This window comes from Buteo buteo, chromosome 20 (genome assembly GCF_964188355.1).
Source record: "Buteo buteo chromosome 20, bButBut1.hap1.1, whole genome shotgun sequence".
Lineage (NCBI taxonomy): Eukaryota > Metazoa > Chordata > Aves > Accipitriformes > Accipitridae > Buteo > Buteo buteo.
This window is the reverse complement of record NC_134190.1, coordinates 14,413,490-14,430,691: the sequence shown is the minus strand read 5'-3', so window position 1 is coordinate 14,430,691 and position 17,202 is coordinate 14,413,490. Positions and strand designations below refer to the sequence as shown.

Sequence of the window (17,202 nt, the reverse complement as noted above, 5' to 3'; positions counted from 1 at the left end):
GAACCATCTCAAAAGATGACTTAAGAAATAAAAACAAAATAAATAAAAAAAGCTTAAAAAAAAAATAGAAACTTCAAGGTGAGTAAATATTTTTGCACTTTTCGTGCCAAGGTACCCAGGTTATCCAGAGGTCGTCGAGCCCATACATTTCCCGTTGGTTTAGGATCTTCCACCCACCAATTACTCCCATCGTTTTAGCTTTATGCCTCGAAATGAGCGGGGGGGGGGGGGGGGCGGAGATAGACCTCTGAGCGCACCTCTTGCTTTTTTCACTTTGTATTGGAGGGGTGGACACCCCTGGAAAAGGGAAGAGCGATGGGTTGGGGGGGGGGCTGGGGGCCGTTTTGCCATGGAAGCGGTGCAGGGGGGGGACGGGAGGGGGGTCCCCTGCATGGAGGGCTTTTTGTGTGCCTGGCGTGAAAGGCGAGCAGCGGAAAACGTGCTGCGCGGGGGGGCGCGGAGGGGCGCGGAGCGGTGCGCGGCCGGAGCAGCCGCTTCCTCCGGGGCTGTCCCCGCGGGATCCCGGCCGCTGCTCGGGATCCCTTCCTACAGGTGCACGGAGTACACCTCGCAGGGTGGGCAGGAGGGGGGAAAGATGTCCCCGGTCCACTCGCTCCAGGCAGCGCCCCACGCGTGGGTGGTGGTGGTGGGGCTCTCCCAGCCCCCCACGCACCGTCTCCGCGGCGCATCCAGCACATCGCAAGGATGTCCCGGTCCGTGAGGAGGCCCGCAGCTCCCCACTCACCCCTGCGTGTACGCCTCCCCGCGTGGGTATAGTTATACAAAGCCTGCCGGGTTGCTTTTGCCCTCCAACGGGTACGACTCCGCGGCCGCGCCTTTTTTTTTTTTTAGAGTAAAATAACAATAAACCCCCTCCCCGCGAGTGCGTGTCCTTCGCATTCGCTGTCCTCCCCCGCAGTCTTCACACCGCGCGGGTCCGCTACACAGCCCCGGCACTACGCGCTCCCCCCCCCCGTGCCGCGGGCACCCACCCGCGCCCGGCAGCCGCCGCACGGCCCCACGGCCCAGGGGGTCCCCCCGTGGCCGCCCCGAGGGCTGCCCCCTTTGCAGCGCCTGGGACAAGCGGTCAGAAGCTGCGGGTGGCGGATCTTTGGTGGCGCACGTAATTAAAAAAAAAAAAAAAAAAAAAACCTAAAATAAAAAGTATTAAAGCGCTTTTATGACAAGGTATTTTTGTATTGCTGGGAACTATTTTTTGCTTACAGTGATTCACTGGGAGGCTTGCCGGTACATCTGAGTATTAGTTCACACATCTCTGCAGAGGGCTGGGAACCTTTACATAAGCTGCCAGTTTTCCTTCGACCTCAGGGTTTTTTTCTTTGGCATCCCTAACTGTGGCGCATTCAAGAGAAGAGGTTTTATTCTCCGTTTTCGGGCTCTGTATTGGGGAGCGAGCGGGAAAAGGCATGAGAAGGCAAAAATTGGTTCTAGACCAAGCGGTCCCTCCGCGGTGACCTTGTGCTGGATGTCTTTTTGCTGCTTTTGTAAAACAAAAAAAAAGCTACTGGTCGTGACAGGCCAAAACGTCCGTCCCAGCACTGCCCCGCTGCTTTTTACAATTTGGCAAAGGTCTGAACTGCTCTTCGGTTTCCTCACCACCACCCTCCTGCCCGGTTTTTAATTCCTCTTGAAGTACCGCTCTTCGCAATGACCACGGGATCGCTTCTTGAAAACGAAATAAATTAAAAAAAAAAAAAAACCAACAACATGCGAAGATTTAGGGAGATGATATCCATACATGTCTAATCCACCAGTTCCAGACTAACGTTCTGTACCTCCGTTTAACGGAAATGTCAAGCGTTTTGTCCGTGCAGGTACGGAAAGACCCGTCCCCCCTCTGCCAGTCTCACGTCTCACCCGCGCTCACTTCGTTAAATTGAAAACGGCAGCTCCAGCAGTAAACAACCGCGTCCCACCGGCAGCCGCCAACAAAGCAAACGGCAAGGTGGGGTTTTGCTTTTGCTCCCCGGCACGTCCGAGAAAGCCTCGGCCCGGTTCTACCGGCTGCGGAGCGGCAGCACCCGCAAGGGGAAAAAGGCCGGTGGCTCGCCGGGGCCAGCGGGCGGTCGCCCTGCTTGCCCAGGGCCGGGAGCGCGGACCCGGGAGCCTCCCGGGGCAGCCCGTCCCACCGCCTCTTGGGAAGCGGAGAGGGTTACCCTACGCCGCTACTACGGGAAGCAACGGGATAGTAACGGCAGCGCTGAGCGCTGGGGGCTGCCCGGGCGTGCGCCCCGTCGGAAGGAGCGGGGCGGAGGGGGGGGGGGTGTCAGGCGGGCAGGGAGAGGAGAGCGGGCCCAGCTCCTGCCCAGCGGGTTGCGGAGGGCTGGGGTCCGTTCGGGAGAGCCGGCCCGCCGCTCCCCGCTCCGGGAGGTAGGAGCAGCTGCGGCCGGGCTCGCTCCCGCCGCCGCCGTAACTCAGCCCCTCGCCTCCGCCGTGCGGGCCGCTGCCCTTCCCCCGGAGCCTGCCTTGCCAAAGGTAAAACTGCCACGAAAGCCTCTTTTTTTTTTTTTTTTTTTTTCCCCCCTCCAATTATTATTTTTTCCCCTCTACCCGAGGCCTTTCAGGGACGCTCGGGACCACCGGCCACTCGTGGGCTGCAAAAAAATTCCCCGCAGGGAGCAAAGCGGCGTGGCGGAGGCCTGCGGGGCGCACAAGCCCCTGCCACCTCGGCAAGGGGGGGGGGCAGCCCTGCCCCGGGGCCCCGCCGCCCTCCTCGGCGGGCCCGGTGCGGAAAGGCCGGTCAGACAAAGCGACGGGGGTTTCCTTGGGGTCGCGGAGCAAAACCGCCAGCGCCATCTAAAAATACACCTCCTGCTCGCAGCGTCAGGCTGAAGGTTAAAAGTAAAGGAGGGGGGGGGCGAGGAGGGAACAGACCCGCCGGGGTGGGTTAGGTGGTGGGAAATGGCTGGTCGCGCACGGAGACGGAGCGATTGCTCTCCGAAATGCATTTCGAAAAGTAAAATCTAGGTGTCAGTCGGGGGGAGCGAAGGAGTCCCCCCCTCCGGCCCCTTACACGTAAAGCAGCCGCGTCCCCCCCGGACGGACGGACGGACGGACATGAGGGTCACATCCTCTTCCCTCCCGCTCCTCGCCCGGCCGGGAAGGGGGCTGCCCCGGGGGACCGGCCGGGGGTCACCGCTCCCACCGCTCCCTCCGGGCGGCAGGTTTTCGGGGAGGGGGGGAAGCCCCCAGCCGGCTCGCAGGGCCGCGCTCGCCGCCTCCCCTTGTGTCCCCCCTTCACCTCTGCTAGTTCGCTGCCGGAGCATTGTCTCCAGACACAACAAACCCAGAAAGGAGCGCTGGAGCAGGCAGAGCTCCAACGTTTTGACGGGTGGAAGAAAAACATCAACAGATACTTTGCAATTATTTGGTGATGGGGGCTAGGGGAGGCGGGCGGGGGAGAGGTCGGTTCGCAGCAGCAGACGCTAATTGCAACCTTTGCTTTGCTAATGAGCTCGCACCGGTTCATTCCGCGCTCCGTGTGTCGTCGTGTCCGTCCCCCCCCCCCCCCCCAGGCGGAGCGCTTGGGGGGCGGGGAATGGCATCGGGAGAAAACCGTAATTTTTCTGCAATTCGTTAGTCGGGTTTAAATCCATCCCCTCCTTGAGAGGCGAGGTTAGAAGCGCTGGCCGCGAGCACTTCCATAAATCCTGGCTAAGGGAGAAGGGCGAGCAACTTCTCGCTGGAAGAGGCGAGGGGGGGGCGAGCGCCTGGCTCCTCCTGCCCGCCGGGCAGCGCCGGGACCCCCGGCCCGGGGCGGTGTGCCCTTCGCTAGCCTGCAGCTCCAGACCTCTTTCCCACAATCCGAGCGGGGAAATACGTATCTATACATACACACACACACACACGTACACAGAAAAAGAGTTCCAGGAGAAACTCGCGTCAAAAAGGCAGCGCGAATATATTTATACTGGGCAATCTTGCAAGCACCGACATTGTTTAAACAATTCTCTTCTGCTCTGGACGATATTATCAGTACTTTTACATTATCGTTCAATGGAAAACATTCTTCTTTTTTCCCTATTTCAAATATTTATTTAAAAAAAAAATTAAACTCGACCGCTTAAATGTTCTGGCAAGTAAATAAATTCCAGGAACGGTGGGGGGAAAACGGCTATGGCGTTTCTTCTAAACCGAGCGCTCGCCTTCCGAGGGACCGCGGCTGTAGCGATATGACCTGTTTATTCATCGATTCATATAATATATAAATATCTCGAACTCACGAGTGTAATAATTTGCGTTTTTTCTACTGGAGGAAATTCAGCTATTTTAAGAGTTAATGGTTCTAAATGTGTTGGTTTTCCTGCATTCTCCCCAGAGGTGATGGGGGCTGGAAGGGAGGGAGGATTCCAGTTTGGGGGGTTCATTGTTGTCGTTTTAATTCTGCTGAACGCTGCCTAGAGCAGCTGACCCCAATGTGGGGTAATACACCGCACAGCCAAGCCCCCTGACACCTAAAGGTCAGGTGAAAGTCTCCAGCAGGTAAGTCGCGGGCCGGCTGCCTGCCCAGCTCACTTGCTCTCTGGCTCACAAATTGTTCCCTTCTGCCCACCCAAGTCGTTTCAAGCTGTGTTTATTTAGGGGGCAAAAAAATTGCCGACCACCCAATTCCCATTCAGCTGGAGAGCTTGGGAGCTCTCACCGGTAGCCCGGGCCGTCTTCACCCCCATCCCAATGCTTTTTAATAGCGATTCCTTTGCGGCACACGCGTACCCAAGCAAGGCGCAAGTCGCGGGCCTAGACGGTCGCAGAGGTAAGTGCAACAGATGTGTTTGCTCGGGGGGGGGGTGAGGCAGAAATCCCCCCCCAACACCCTGCCGGCTCAACGGAGGGAGGGAGCGTTTGCCGGCCGCTTCCCCGGCCCGCGCAGCACAAACCGCTGGGCGGGATGGTGAAACAGGGACAGGTCGAAAACGAAGCCTGGGACCGCAGGGGCTTCCCTGGGGGGGGGGGGGGTGCTGTGCCGCCGCCTCCTCCTGCCTTGCACCCCGCGGCCCCTGTTCCGCCGTGCCCGGGCACCCTCCGGTAGAGCTGGGCCGGCACCCACCGCCCGTCCAGCAAAAAGACCACCTCCGCAGCGGCCGCTTCCCAAATCCCTGGGACGCCAGCAGCCTTCCCACCAAACTAAACCCAAGGGGAGAGGCGTTAGCTGCAGCTGACACCGAGGGTCCCCGCTCCTGCCGGAGCGACCCGCGGGAGAACCAGGGCTTGCTTCTCCCACCTTCCAGGCAGGCTTTTTAGGACGCCTTCTTCCGAAATGAGGGGGGGTCCCGCTCTCCTCCCCTAAGCACCCGGCCGTTTGCTACCGCTGTCTGCCCTGCCAGCCCCCGGGCCAGGATAAGGAGACCTGCCCGTTGCCCCAGGTGCGTTTGTAAAGTTTTAAGGGGGGGGAAGAGGGGTCCCCGGTGCCCGCCCGCGCTCCGCAGCGCCGGGGGGGGCGGTGGGCTGCAGCCCGGCCCCGCAGAGACTCCCCCGCGCAAGGAGCCGGCCCTCCCCCGCCGATGCGGCTATTGTTTCGTTCAATTAGGCTCCGCTTGATAAAAAACAATCGCTCGTTAACCCTCGCCCTCCTCCCTCCCGGCTGGTGTGTTGTGAATGGCGACATCGTCTCCCTTGACCCCCGTCTCCTTTTCTGTCTTTCTGTCCCCTGAAAAATGATTCCGCGAGCTCTGATTGAATTTTATTCCTTCCTGACCTGGCCCGTTTTTATTGCATGGACACCATCAATCTTGACCTAACGCGACGTTTGTTTATTACTTTGGAAAGAAGCGAATGGCTTTATGAGCCCCAGCGTAATTAAACCAGGAGGGTTACGTTCACCGCGGCACCGCACCACCTTCGCGGCGGATTCACAACACAGACAAACCGCCGGGGAGGCGAGGCAGAAGGGAAAAGGAAAAAAAAAAAAAAAAAAAAAAGCTGGGGGGGGGACAACAACAAAAAACCAAAACCCACACGGGAAGGGTAAGTGGCATCCTCCCTGCCCGTGAGCTTGCGTGTGAGATGCCAGCGGCTCAAAACCCACGCGTGTCCCGGGGGAGCACGGAGCAGCTCCCTTACGCCACCCTTTAGGCCCGCTACCTCGCCGCGGAGCTCTTCTTGCGCATCTGGCCGCATAAATCTGTGCTTGCCCTCCCCGCTGCGCGTACCACCTGCGCCCCCGCGCAGCCACAGCTCGGCCTTGGGTACCCCGACGGCACCCACCGCCGCCCCCCCCATCCCTCCTCACCCCCAAAAAACCCCACCCGCGCATCTTCAAATGACAGAAGCATTTAGCCAACGTGCCTGGCCCCAGCGCAGGGAACCGGATCAAAAAGGACTGACCACGCCGAGGGGTTTCAATTACTTTCCAAGTGAAATTAATTGAAAGCTAACGTTCAATTAGCGGTTGCTGTTGAAACGGGTGATTTTGGAGAAGGGGCTGGGGGGAGCCGCACCGCAGCACTCCCATACCTGCCTCTGCGCGGCGGAGCCATGTGCGCGCCTCGGCGCTGCACGCTTTGGCCTACGCAATCAAGGCGACGTAATAAAGACTGCGCGTTCTGTTCTTACCTCACGCTCATCTCCACATGAGACACGCTCAGCCCCTGACCCTGCGCAACTGCATCACGCTGCCTCCTGCAAAACCCACGCTGGCCTTTGTGTATGCCCTTTGCAGCTCGCCCGCAATGCGCAAGCAAACAAACCTCCAGAGCGAAGCCATAAGCTTGCCCCGCTCCAGCAGTGTATTTTTTTGGGAGACGAGGGCAGAGGACAGCCGGCTGGTCAATATGCTGCAACCCCAGGGTTACCGATAGCGTTACAAAGTTAAGCCTGACTATGAAAATATTCCCGTGCTAGCTTCGACGCGCCTTTCCCAAACGTCGTGGTTTTCAGAAAGGGCCCCAGATATTGTAAAATGCCGGTTTGGGAACATTCCCCTAATGGCTCCATCCACAACACAGTCTTGCCACGTTCTCCATCTGACCTGGCCTGAGGGAGGTAGGGAAGGGTTTTTAACCCATGTCCTCTCAACTATTTACATGCACTTCTCTGCTATTTTTGGTTACGACCTCTGCAGAACATAATATGAACGGTAATTGCTTTAAGAAGAAATTCTGAGGAGAAAACTTAGAAGGGAGAATATTCTTCTCCAAGTTTTCCTCAGTTTAAGTGACAGATGAGCAAAGACAAGTAAGAAACCACCAGAACCAGCGAAACAGAATGGTCCCTCAAATGAATAATAATAATAAAAAAGTTTTTTTCCTAGATGAAAAGCAAAGCAATAGTTTTGAAAAAAACTCAGCTTGAGCTAAAAACACAACACAAAGCGCCGCGCTAACCTGGCACCTACTGGACCGCTCTGCAGGCAAGGCTGGGGCCGAGCGTCCCCGCTCGCTGTACGCGCTGCCACCAAAGATGCCGAGGCCTGACGGAGGCACCTTGCAGCCGCTGCCTGGGCGCACGTCCCGTGCCCAGCTCCGCGCAGGGTCGGACCGCATCTCTTTTGGCGTTCAGGGCAGGCCCAGTTCTGCTGGGAGACAATCACAGGTCAGAAGGGACGCTCGCGGTTGCCTTCTGCTCTCGAGGGGAGGGAAGCACGGGGGGGGGACGAGCGCTGCCCGCAGTTTGGGCCTTACAGGCAGGAGCGCTGCCCCAGCCCAGGAAGGTTTCTAGCAAACCCGCCGGGCCTTCCCCACGCTCCCCAGCAGCACCAGCAACATCTCACGCCGGAGGCCGTGGCCGGCCCACCTCCGCGCAGCCCCGCGCAGGGACCCCACGCAGGGACCCCGCGGTAGCAGCCTGTGCACCGGGGAAGGGGGGGGACGGACGCTTCCCGCTGCCAATCCCACACGATTCACTGCCTACCGGGGGGACCCTCAGCACCGGTAATGGTATTTTCGTTGTGAACCATTTCTGCGAGGAGTGGGAGAAAAAATTGATAATAAAATAATATTTTTTTTTAAAAAAAGAACCCAAGCCGGAGCACGCGTGTGAGCCAGCCCGTCGCACTGAGAACCGGGAGGTGACCTCTGCCGCGACCGCGCACGTCACTTCAGGAAAGGGATCCCCTCCTGGGGCAGAGGAGCCCAGCACGACCTACCTGGTGGCCGAGCGGGACTTTTCCCTTTGCCCCCCTCCATGACTACGAGCCGTCCCCCGGCCAGGCGAGCCCCCTCCGCCCGCCCCTTTTTTTGCAGCCAGGGCCGCGGGGAGCGCAAGTTGCGCGGCCGTCCCGCGGGGCCGCGGAGGGGCAGCGGGCCGCCCCGGGGCATTAGCAGTAATTATACACGGCACTTGTCCCAGCTCCGCACAGCACCCCCCCGCCCGCCCCAGCTCCCCTAACCGAGCAGCAGCACTGACAATGCAACGGGCGATTAAACAAGCCGAGCTAAGAACTGCTGCTTTTTTCCCCTCCTATTTATTTTCGCCACAAACACCGGAGACCGCTGAGAAAACCCCAAATACAGGAAAGCCGGCGCCTGATCGCAACAAAAAAACCCCAGGCAAATAGCCCATGCCATCGCCTCTCTACCCTTTCCCTTCTTTAATTTTGATTTTAAATACGGGGGAGTGGGGCGGGGGGGGGAGGAGGGAATGGCGTTACCATGCGGCCACCTCTGTGGCAAAGCCCGGCTGCCGGGGGCAGAGGGAGCTGCCGCCGCCGGGACTCCCCTTCCCGAGGAAGGGGAGCGAAGCAGGGAAGCGGCGAAAGCCCCGCCGTGCCCCCGGCCCGGCGACCCCGGCCGCGGGGAGAGGGGAGGCGGCAGCCGCCAGCTCAGCTGCCCGCCCCCCCCTCAGCCCACCCCCGGTACCGGGAGAGGGACGGCGGGGAGCAGAAGGTGAGCCCGACCGGGAATAGGTAACGTTTGATTTCCTTTTACTGGGGAAAAAACGGGGAGTCGCGATTCAAACGTGCCTCCCCCGGAGAGAAGGCGTTCAGCTTTGCTCGTCCTTCGCTTCAGCCTTCCCATAACCGGACGATGGAGCGTTTGCGTTTCTCTCGCCCAACTCGGCAAACAAATAAATGTAAATAAGGCCGCTAATCTCTGTACAGGTACTAGCACGAAAAAAAGCAAAGACTATGCGATACTTAAATAAACATATTTTAAGCCAACGTTATAAAATGACCACCTCCCCCGGCTCATTCCATCTGCTTGAAGGTGTTTTCTGAATATTAGATTATTGCTTTGGAGGGGAAGCGCCCCTCAAAAGCGAGGTAATAAGGTTTAACTGTAAATACCTTTGTATTTATTTACAGTGTAACCCTTAACAATGCAACAGCAATTACTGCTAAGTGTTGCCTTTAGATAAGAGATACTGATAGGAAACTGTATTATCTTGAAAGCAAACTTTAGGCCTTAAATATCTGTAATCAAATAATCTTCTTCCCAAGTCTGACTGACAAGGCAGATTCTTTCAAGTTAATGAATTTATTGCATTTTGGTGGTTATTTACAAAGGGGGAAGGTGATCCCCATTGCCCGTAGTTTCTTAATTGCAAATTGTCCAGAAGGTGAGATTCTTGATCTGACAAGACGTCAGTCTGTGCAGCACTCATCTAGTACCCTGGTAAGATACTGTTTTTCCCGATTTAAGGAAAAAAGGAGGGAGGGAAGGAGACAGACAAAAAAAAAAAACAAACCCAAACAACTATATAAGAAAAATTCTCGCACAAAATTCTCGCACATGAACTCTTTCTAAAATAATTTCAGTTCGAGCAATTAGGGCACTTCCAAAAGACCAGTAACGTCCCTAAAGGACAGGAGTAAAGCAGAGCTATGAAGGTGTAAGGGTAGACTGTACAAGCACCTTTTAATCCAACTACTACTTTTTTTTTTCCCCCCTGTAATAAAATGGTACTTTAAAAATATATATTACAGAAGCGGCTTCACGGATGTGATTGCGCGCATTGCTATCAATTCTACGAAGCAGTGATTTACATGCTTACACTGTATTTAAGAAGAAACGTACTACAGAATGTCTGGCATCTACGATACACTGTGGAGTTCAGAAACATATGCAATGTGTGTATGAAGCTATAAATAAATACGTAATCCTTCTTTAAATATAGATACATATGTAAATCCTATATATAAATACATTTGAAATACACACAGAGAGAACGATAGCTCGATATGTACACAGTTACACAAGGGCAGGAATCTAGTGCACGTACTTCTACCTCGGAGTTACCGCTTAATATATCCTTACATAGGCATATTATTTAAAAAGCCGTAATGTTGTCATACTACTGTGTATGGTCAAATGTTTCCAGGTCTTGCCCATTAATTGCTAAGAAAACGTGTTTGTTTATTTGCCAACTCAGAGCTGCCATGGGAAAGTATTTTTTTCCTAGCGGATAAGGCGAGCTGACTAAGTGGAACATATTGCAGAAGAGACTGAAAAGGGATTTTTCGACCTGGCAGTTCCTAAATGGTCTTTGGAATTTGTGCGGAGGGGAACGAGCTGTTCCAGCGACAAAGTTAGTTATGAAATCCCTTTTCCCTCTCTTTCTCTCTCCCTCTCTAAATGAAAGTATTAAAATATACAGACGTGTAAAGGATCATTCCAACTGAATGGTAATTTATTAATAAACAAACAATGCAATACCTTCAGAATATTTTCAACAAAAAAAAAAAAGAAAAATATTGATAGAATAAGATTAATACAGTTTCCCTTTTTATATATAGTGAAAAAATCAGCGTTTCAGTCAATTTTAACGTCACTTTTCAGGGAAGGGGGAAACACTTTCTGGCGTTTGGTCCGCAACATCCAACTACAAATTAAAAATAAATTACTATGTCGCAATTTACATTTTAAAACAAGTCCTTGTAAAAGAGGAAGGGGGGAGGAAAAAAAAGGAGCTGGTACTCTACGCTGGACTTTTCGCCCCCTTTTAAAGACGGGGCATGGCAATACCTTAAGGGACGGGGAAGAGAGAGGGGTGGGGGACGGGACAAAGTATTTCTGAAAGCAGTTAAAAAAAAACCCAAAACAAAACAAAAAAAACCAAAAAACCGAAAAACTTACGTGTTATTGGAGTAACACTGTCCTTTAACAAACCAAGACATGCTTTGGGGCTGTCTCTGTACAAAAGCTTTTCGCGTGCGCCCGCTTCCCTCCGCGGGCGCGGCGGCGCGGCGCGGTGCGGCGCTGCGCGGCGCGGTGCGGTGCGGCGCTGCGCGGCGCGGTGCGGTGCGGCGCGGTCTCCTCCCCGCGGTCTCCCCGCGGCGGGGCGCGCTCAGAACTTGCCGCAGTCGTAGACGAAGGCCCCGGAGGTGCGGTAGAGCGGCTGGCTGCCGGGGAAGGCCATCTGACAGCTGCCGCCGCCCCCCGCCCCGCCGCCGCCGCCGCCGCCGCCGCCGCCCCCCGCGCCGCCACCGCCGCCGCCGCCGCCGCCGCCCGGCGAGGCGCTGAGGCCCAGCCGCGGCGCCTCGAAGACCTCCCGCGGGCCGGCGGCGAAGCCCTGCTGCGGCCCCGCGTAGCCCGCCGCGCCCGCCAGCGGGCCCAGCTCCCCCGCCGCCGCCGCCGCCGCCGCCGCCGCCGCCGCCGCCGCCTGGTTGAGGTACCAGGAGGCCAGGCGGCCCTGGTGCGGGTGCGGGTGCGGGTGGTGCCCCTCCTGGTGGCCGCCCGCCGCGCCGCCCAGCCCGCCGTGCCCCAGCGCCCCGCCGCCGCCGCCGCCGCCGCCCCCCGCCCCGCCGCCGCCGCCGCCGCCGCCCGCGGGCATGGCGTAGTCGGGCAGCGGGTCCTCGGCGGGGCTGGCGGCGGCGGCGGCGGGCAGGTGGCCGGGTCGGTCGGCGCCGCCCGCCGCCGCGTAGAGGCTCATGGCCTGCATGTTGCAGTGGTAGGTGCCGGCGGCGGCGGCGCCGGCGGCCGCCTGGCCGCAGGGCGAGCCGTAGACGGAGCTGTGGCCCGGCGAGTAGCCGCCGAGGGAGAGGGCGGGCGGGATGCCGGTGCGCGGGGCGGCGGCGGCGGGGGCCAGGAGGCCGGCGCCCAGCTCGGCGGCCTGCGGCGAGCCCCGCAGCGAGGTCATGATGTTGTCCACGCTGAAGCCCGGGCCGTGGTGGTGGGGCGGCGGCGGGGGAGGCGGCGGCGGCGGCGGCGGCGGGGGCGGCGGCGGCTCGGGGGCCTCCAGGCTGAGGGAGCGGCTGGAGGGGAGGGTGCTGCGGGGGCTGCCGCCGCTGGAGAGGCTGCTGCTGCTGTCGGGGCTCTCGATCTTGGGCACGGCGCCGAGCGGCGGCGCGGCGCCGGGGGGGGACACGGCCTGCGGCGGGGAGGCCGTGCCGTTCTCCGTCTTGATGTCCTGGATGCGGACGGGCGGCGGCGGCGGCGGCGGCGGCGCGGCGCTGCCCCCGGCGGGGCCGCCCTCGGGCTCGGCGGCGGCGGCGGCGGAGGGCGGCGGCGGGCGCGGCGGGGCATGGTCCTTGAGGTGCAGGCGGTCCTTCTCCTCCTTGTCCTTGACGGCGTCCTTCTTCTTGAAGCGGCGGCGGCGGCGGAGGAAGCTGCCGTTCTCGAACATGTTGTAGGAGTCGGGGTCGAGGGTCCAGTAGCTGCCCTTGCCGGGCTTCTTGTCGTCGCGGGGCACCTTGACGAAGCACTCGTTGAGGGAGAGGTTGTGGCGGATGCTGTTCTGCCAGCCCTGCTTGTTGTCCCGGTAGAAAGGGAACCGCTCCATGATGAACTGGTAGATCCCGTTCAAGGTGATCTTCTTATCGGGCGCGTTCTGGATGGCCATGGTGATGAGGGCGATGTAGCTGTAGGGCGGCTTCACCATATCCTTGGGCTGCGGCGGCGGCGTGTAGGGCCCGTAGGCGCGGGCCATGCCGGCCGGGTACTGCTCGTGGGCCGGGTGGGAGTACATGCTCATCGGGGCCGGCATGGCCGTGTAGCCCCCGCCGGCCGCCGCCGCGGCGGCGCGGTAGTAGCTCTGCTCTCCGCCGAGGTACGGCACCACTCCCAGGGAGTTGGGACTGGACACGGAGTAGCGAGCCTGCATGTCCTCCCGTCAGCTTTCCCCCACCCTCCCCGCCGGACCAAACAGCGCGTCCCTTCCCCCTCCACCCCTCCGCCGCTCCGCGGACCGAGCTGGACCGGGCGGCCGGGTAAACCCCCCACCCCCCCCCACCCCCCCGGCGGAGCGCGGAAAAAGGGAGGAAGAATAACGACGGCAGCGCCGAAAGGCTCTTCTTCGCCCGGGAAAGCCCACCGGCGAGCTCCCGCACTCCGCGCGGAGGGGGGGAAAAAAAAAAAAAAGTCAAAAAAAGGGGAAAAAAGGAGGGGGGTGAAAAAGGCGAAAAAATGTTTTTAAAAAGAAAACGGGGGAGGGGGGAAAAAAAAAGTAATCGCAACGGAGAAAGCAACTTCCAAACGCAGAAAGAGTATTAAGAAAATAAAACCTTTGCAAAGAGGCTCCCACGCTCCCAGTTCCTTGTTCCACGGGGATCTGCAACAAGTTGTCTGCAAAGGAGGGACAAAAGTAGAGGGATGTGTTTTGTTGGCTTTTTTTGAGCGAGCAGAAGAAGAAAAAAATCCACCTTCCCGATCTCCCAGTGCAAAGTCTCCCTCTCTCTCTCCCTCTCGCTTTTTTTCAGTCTCTTTTTCAGTCGCAGGCTGCTTTGGGAAGCATCGGAAAAACTCCTGAACTTTTGAGCATCCGTCACCACGGCGAGAACTTTTTTACGCACTTACAGTTTTCTCCTTTTTTTTTCCTCCCTCTCCTCTCTCGGTCTCCTTTTTTTTTTTTTTTCCTCTCTTTTTTTTTTTCTTTTCCTCCTTTTGCAGGCGGCCCAGCTCCGCCCCGCCGAGCCGGGGCGGCCAATGAGGGCCGGGAGACACCCGGGGCTCTGAATGAGGAGGGAAAAAAAAAAAAAAAAGGAGCGAGCGAGCAAAAAAAAATGAGAGGGAGAGAGGGAGAGTAAAAAAGAAGGGAAAAAAAAAAAAACCCGCAGCAGCCCTGGGAGTTGCAGCTCTCGGGGACCGGCCACACACGCTCGCCGGCACACGCGGACGCCTTGAGCGCCGCGGAGCCGCGGGCCGCTGCGCACCCGCGGGGACCCTCCCGCGCCCGCGCATTTTGCGCGCCGGCCCGCGCGAGCCCGCCCTCCCTCCCCCCCCCCCCCCCGCACCCACCCGCGTCCTTACGTGCGCGGTCACCCCAGCACACGCGCCCCGTGTGCATGCCTACACCACTGTGTGTGTGTGTGTATATGTATGTATATGCTCCCCTGAGCTCTGCCCACCCACGCGCGCACCCCGCGCTCCGCCACGCGTGTTTCTCCCCCACTTTTTTTTTTTCTTTTCTTTTTTTTTTCGTCCTTGGTCTGGTTTCTTCTCCGCACGCCCCCGTCGGGCCCTCGCCTCCCCTTCCCTCCGGGCTGCCGCCCGTGGCGGCGGGCGGGCTCCCCGCCGGTGTGCCGGCTCCCCGCCGGTGTGCCGGCTCGCTCCTTGCCCTCCCCGGCCAGGAGGTTCTGCCTCCCCCCGCCTGCCTGCCACCCCCCCCCCCCCACGCCCGCGGGGACGGAGGGGAAAGTGTGTATGTGTGTGGAAGGGGTGGGGGGGGGGGTGGGGGTGCGTGGGGTGGGATGCCCCTGCCCCACCAGCACCACCCTGCCTGCAGCCTTCTGAAGAGATTGCATTCCTCCGGTTGACAAGGTTTTGACGAGTCCTCCAAAAGCTCCTTTTTATTAATCAGCCACCAAAGGCTTGCCTCTCTCCGTCTGCAAATCAAGCGCCCGCTGCCTCTGCTGTTTATAAACACGGGCGCTTTCCTTTGTGCGGGGTCTTTAGCTCGCTCCTTCAGGTAATCTTTACAGACCTTACGGGATGTGATACAGAAAGCGGGTCCTTGCTTGATTTATTCATTTATCTCAGACGGAGAGGGCATACTTTTGTTCCTAATCTTCTTCAGAGTGGACTCCGTGGTATGTCAGGTGTGTCAAAAGAAAAAAAAAAAAAGAAGAAGAAAAAAAAAGTACAATAAAATGAATGTTCCTTAAACTGTTTGGCCGGTTCTGCTACGAAGATTTGCTTTGCGTTGCTGTTGCCTTTGTCTAAATATGTGAAAGACTATTTGGGCTCTAATCAGAATAACACTTTAACGGGAGCTCAAAGGGAGCAGAGAGCGACAGCTTGGATATTTATTTTTCAAATTTTCCTTTTAATTTGCTGTTACATTTTAAGAATTTTTAAGAATGAAGATTTACTTTTCGTACTTTAGACACGGGGAGATTCGTATACGTATTTGCACACTAGTACATTTTACCAGTACTTCAGATAATCGAAATACAACCCCGTGCTCTTCATTCACTTCGTAGCCTATACGTCTGAAACTTCATTAGCGTTAATAATAGATCAGATGAAAGGAACAAGCTGATATCTATTTTAAGACGTGGAATTTGTACGGGAAAGACGTGTGTGTGTGTGTTTGTGAGATGAATTACCCACCCTGATCTTGTGACACTACAAATACGTCAAAAGACCCTTTTGGCTTCACTGATTTCAAACCCCCTTTCCACACTTTGTGCTGTGATCGATTGCTTTGGGGAGCGTGTCTTTGGAGCATGTTAAAGGCGCATCATTTGCTTGGTGGTATTTTAGCAGGTATGGCTTTTCCTCTGAAACACCAATCCGTTGGTTATTTTAAAAAAAATATGTATTTTAAATGAGATGCAAGTGATGTGAAGGAGGTAATTTATATAGCCTAATATCTGCTGCTTTTCATATTCAAACATAACGGGTCTCCTTTTGGTAATAAATGTCAGTCCTTTAATGGTGAATACATTATCCCGTTTAGCCTGTTGTATTTCATCGTCTGGAATCTTTCACCTGCTCCTGCCTAATTACACGTTTTTCCCTTTCCTCCCACCACGGTAGAATTAATAAATGTGCAAGCACTGGACTAGATGTCAATTCCAACACTTTATATTTTCAAAAACTCTTTCTTGCTTTGCTGGAAAAAAAAAAAAAGAAAGAAAGAAAAGAAAAAGAAAAGAAAAAGGGCATTTTAGCACGTTTCCATGCAGCCCAGGTCATCCGGTTTTCCCACGGTATTACCTGCCGTTAAAAACAATTTCCATGGGCTTCCCGCTGGCTCCCATGAGCGGCCGTAACGTGCCGCTCTGAGAGCCGGACCCTTTACTGACTTTTTCATTTTATCTGGACAATGTTCACGGTAGCGAAGCTGTTTCTCAGGCAGAGGCTGGAGTAACACCGAGGAGTTTCAGCAGAGGGAAGGAGGGGGGGGGGCATTAATCCGCTGTATTTTGCATCTCATATATTTTGCAATAGCCACTCTGATGCTGTAATTGCGAACTGACGCAACTAACGTGTGTTAAGTTACATACCTCAAACCAGCAGGACTCTGGTTTCTCTAGTCGAGGCACAAAGTCACCATTGTGAAGGTTCACCGAGCGATTTGGGGGTTGCGTGCACGCGTGTTGGGGGGAAACAACGGTTTTAGGGAGGCAGAAAGATCGGTTTTCCCCGCGGTGTGGTGGCATACCACCCAGAAAGAGTCCCCGGCGCTTGGGTTTCACCCACCCGGCCGCCCTACAGAGCTGCTTTCCCCGGCGCCCTGCCTTTGCCCTGGGATCCAGCCCGGCCTCCGGGTGGGAGAGCCACGCTCGGGATGCACCGCCTGGGTCTGCCGCAGAAACCGAGCGGCGGCCCCGGCCCCCGTGTGCCCCCCCCCCCCGCCCCGGCCCCGGGCAGACAACCGGGCAGCGGGCACGGCCGGGGCCGCCTACCGCCCCCAAAACCGGGCGGCGGGACGGGAGCCCCGACGGGCGGCCCCGGGCCGGGGGAGCCGAGCTTTTTCTCGTAAACCCTCCGAGGCTTCGCGTTGTGTGGTCATTGGCGACCCTATTTACGGAGATGTCAGAAAGAAAGATGACATCGGAGCGGTAGGCGGAGGGGCTACCATTTGACCTGGGCAAAGCCCAGGTGGACCCAAACAATTCGCTGTGGGTTGTCCTCTTCTCTCCTCTCCGAGACCTGGAGGTGAACTGCTTTCCAGCCCCAGGCTGTTTATGTTTAGACGTAGTCAGAGCTTCGCTTCTCTCCCTTTCTTTTGGCTCCAACATCACAGCAGTATCCCTGTAACTCCGAAACCAGCCACCCAGCCCGGCTCTTTGCATCTCAGGATGCAGCTTTCCATGTTCCTTAAACAGCGGGCGACACCGCGGGAGAAAACCGCTGACAT

At 57.1% G+C, this 17,202-nt stretch overlaps 1 protein-coding gene across 2 annotated transcripts; it reads right to left on the bottom strand.

The window, feature by feature from the left end:
* Positions 1-9,450: 9,450 nt before the first annotated feature.
* On the bottom strand, positions 9,451-16,221 carry FOXC1 (forkhead box C1). Of its 2 annotated transcripts, none has more exons than XR_012653758.1 (2): positions 11,034-16,221; positions 9,451-10,779 (listed from the first exon to the last, which is right to left on the bottom strand). XR_012653758.1 is itself a non-coding variant. In XM_075052288.1 (2 exons), the coding sequence occupies exon 2, from the start codon at positions 12,997-12,999 to the stop codon at positions 11,245-11,247; it is 1,755 nt and encodes a 584-aa protein (XP_074908389.1). In that variant the 5' UTR covers positions 13,000-13,460; positions 13,538-16,221; the 3' UTR covers positions 9,451-11,244. The 2 variants fall into 2 exon arrangements, 1 of the variants encoding a protein (XP_074908389.1); XM_075052288.1 differs by having other exon boundaries at positions 9,451-13,460; positions 13,538-16,221.
* Between the last annotated feature and the right edge of the window lie 981 nt (positions 16,222-17,202).

What these genes read in the sequence shown, in the direction of transcription:
- FOXC1 (XM_075052288.1), bottom strand. Translation starts at nt 12,999, where the DNA reads ATGCAGGCTCGCTACTCCGTGTCCAGTCCCAACTCCCTGGGAGTGGTG.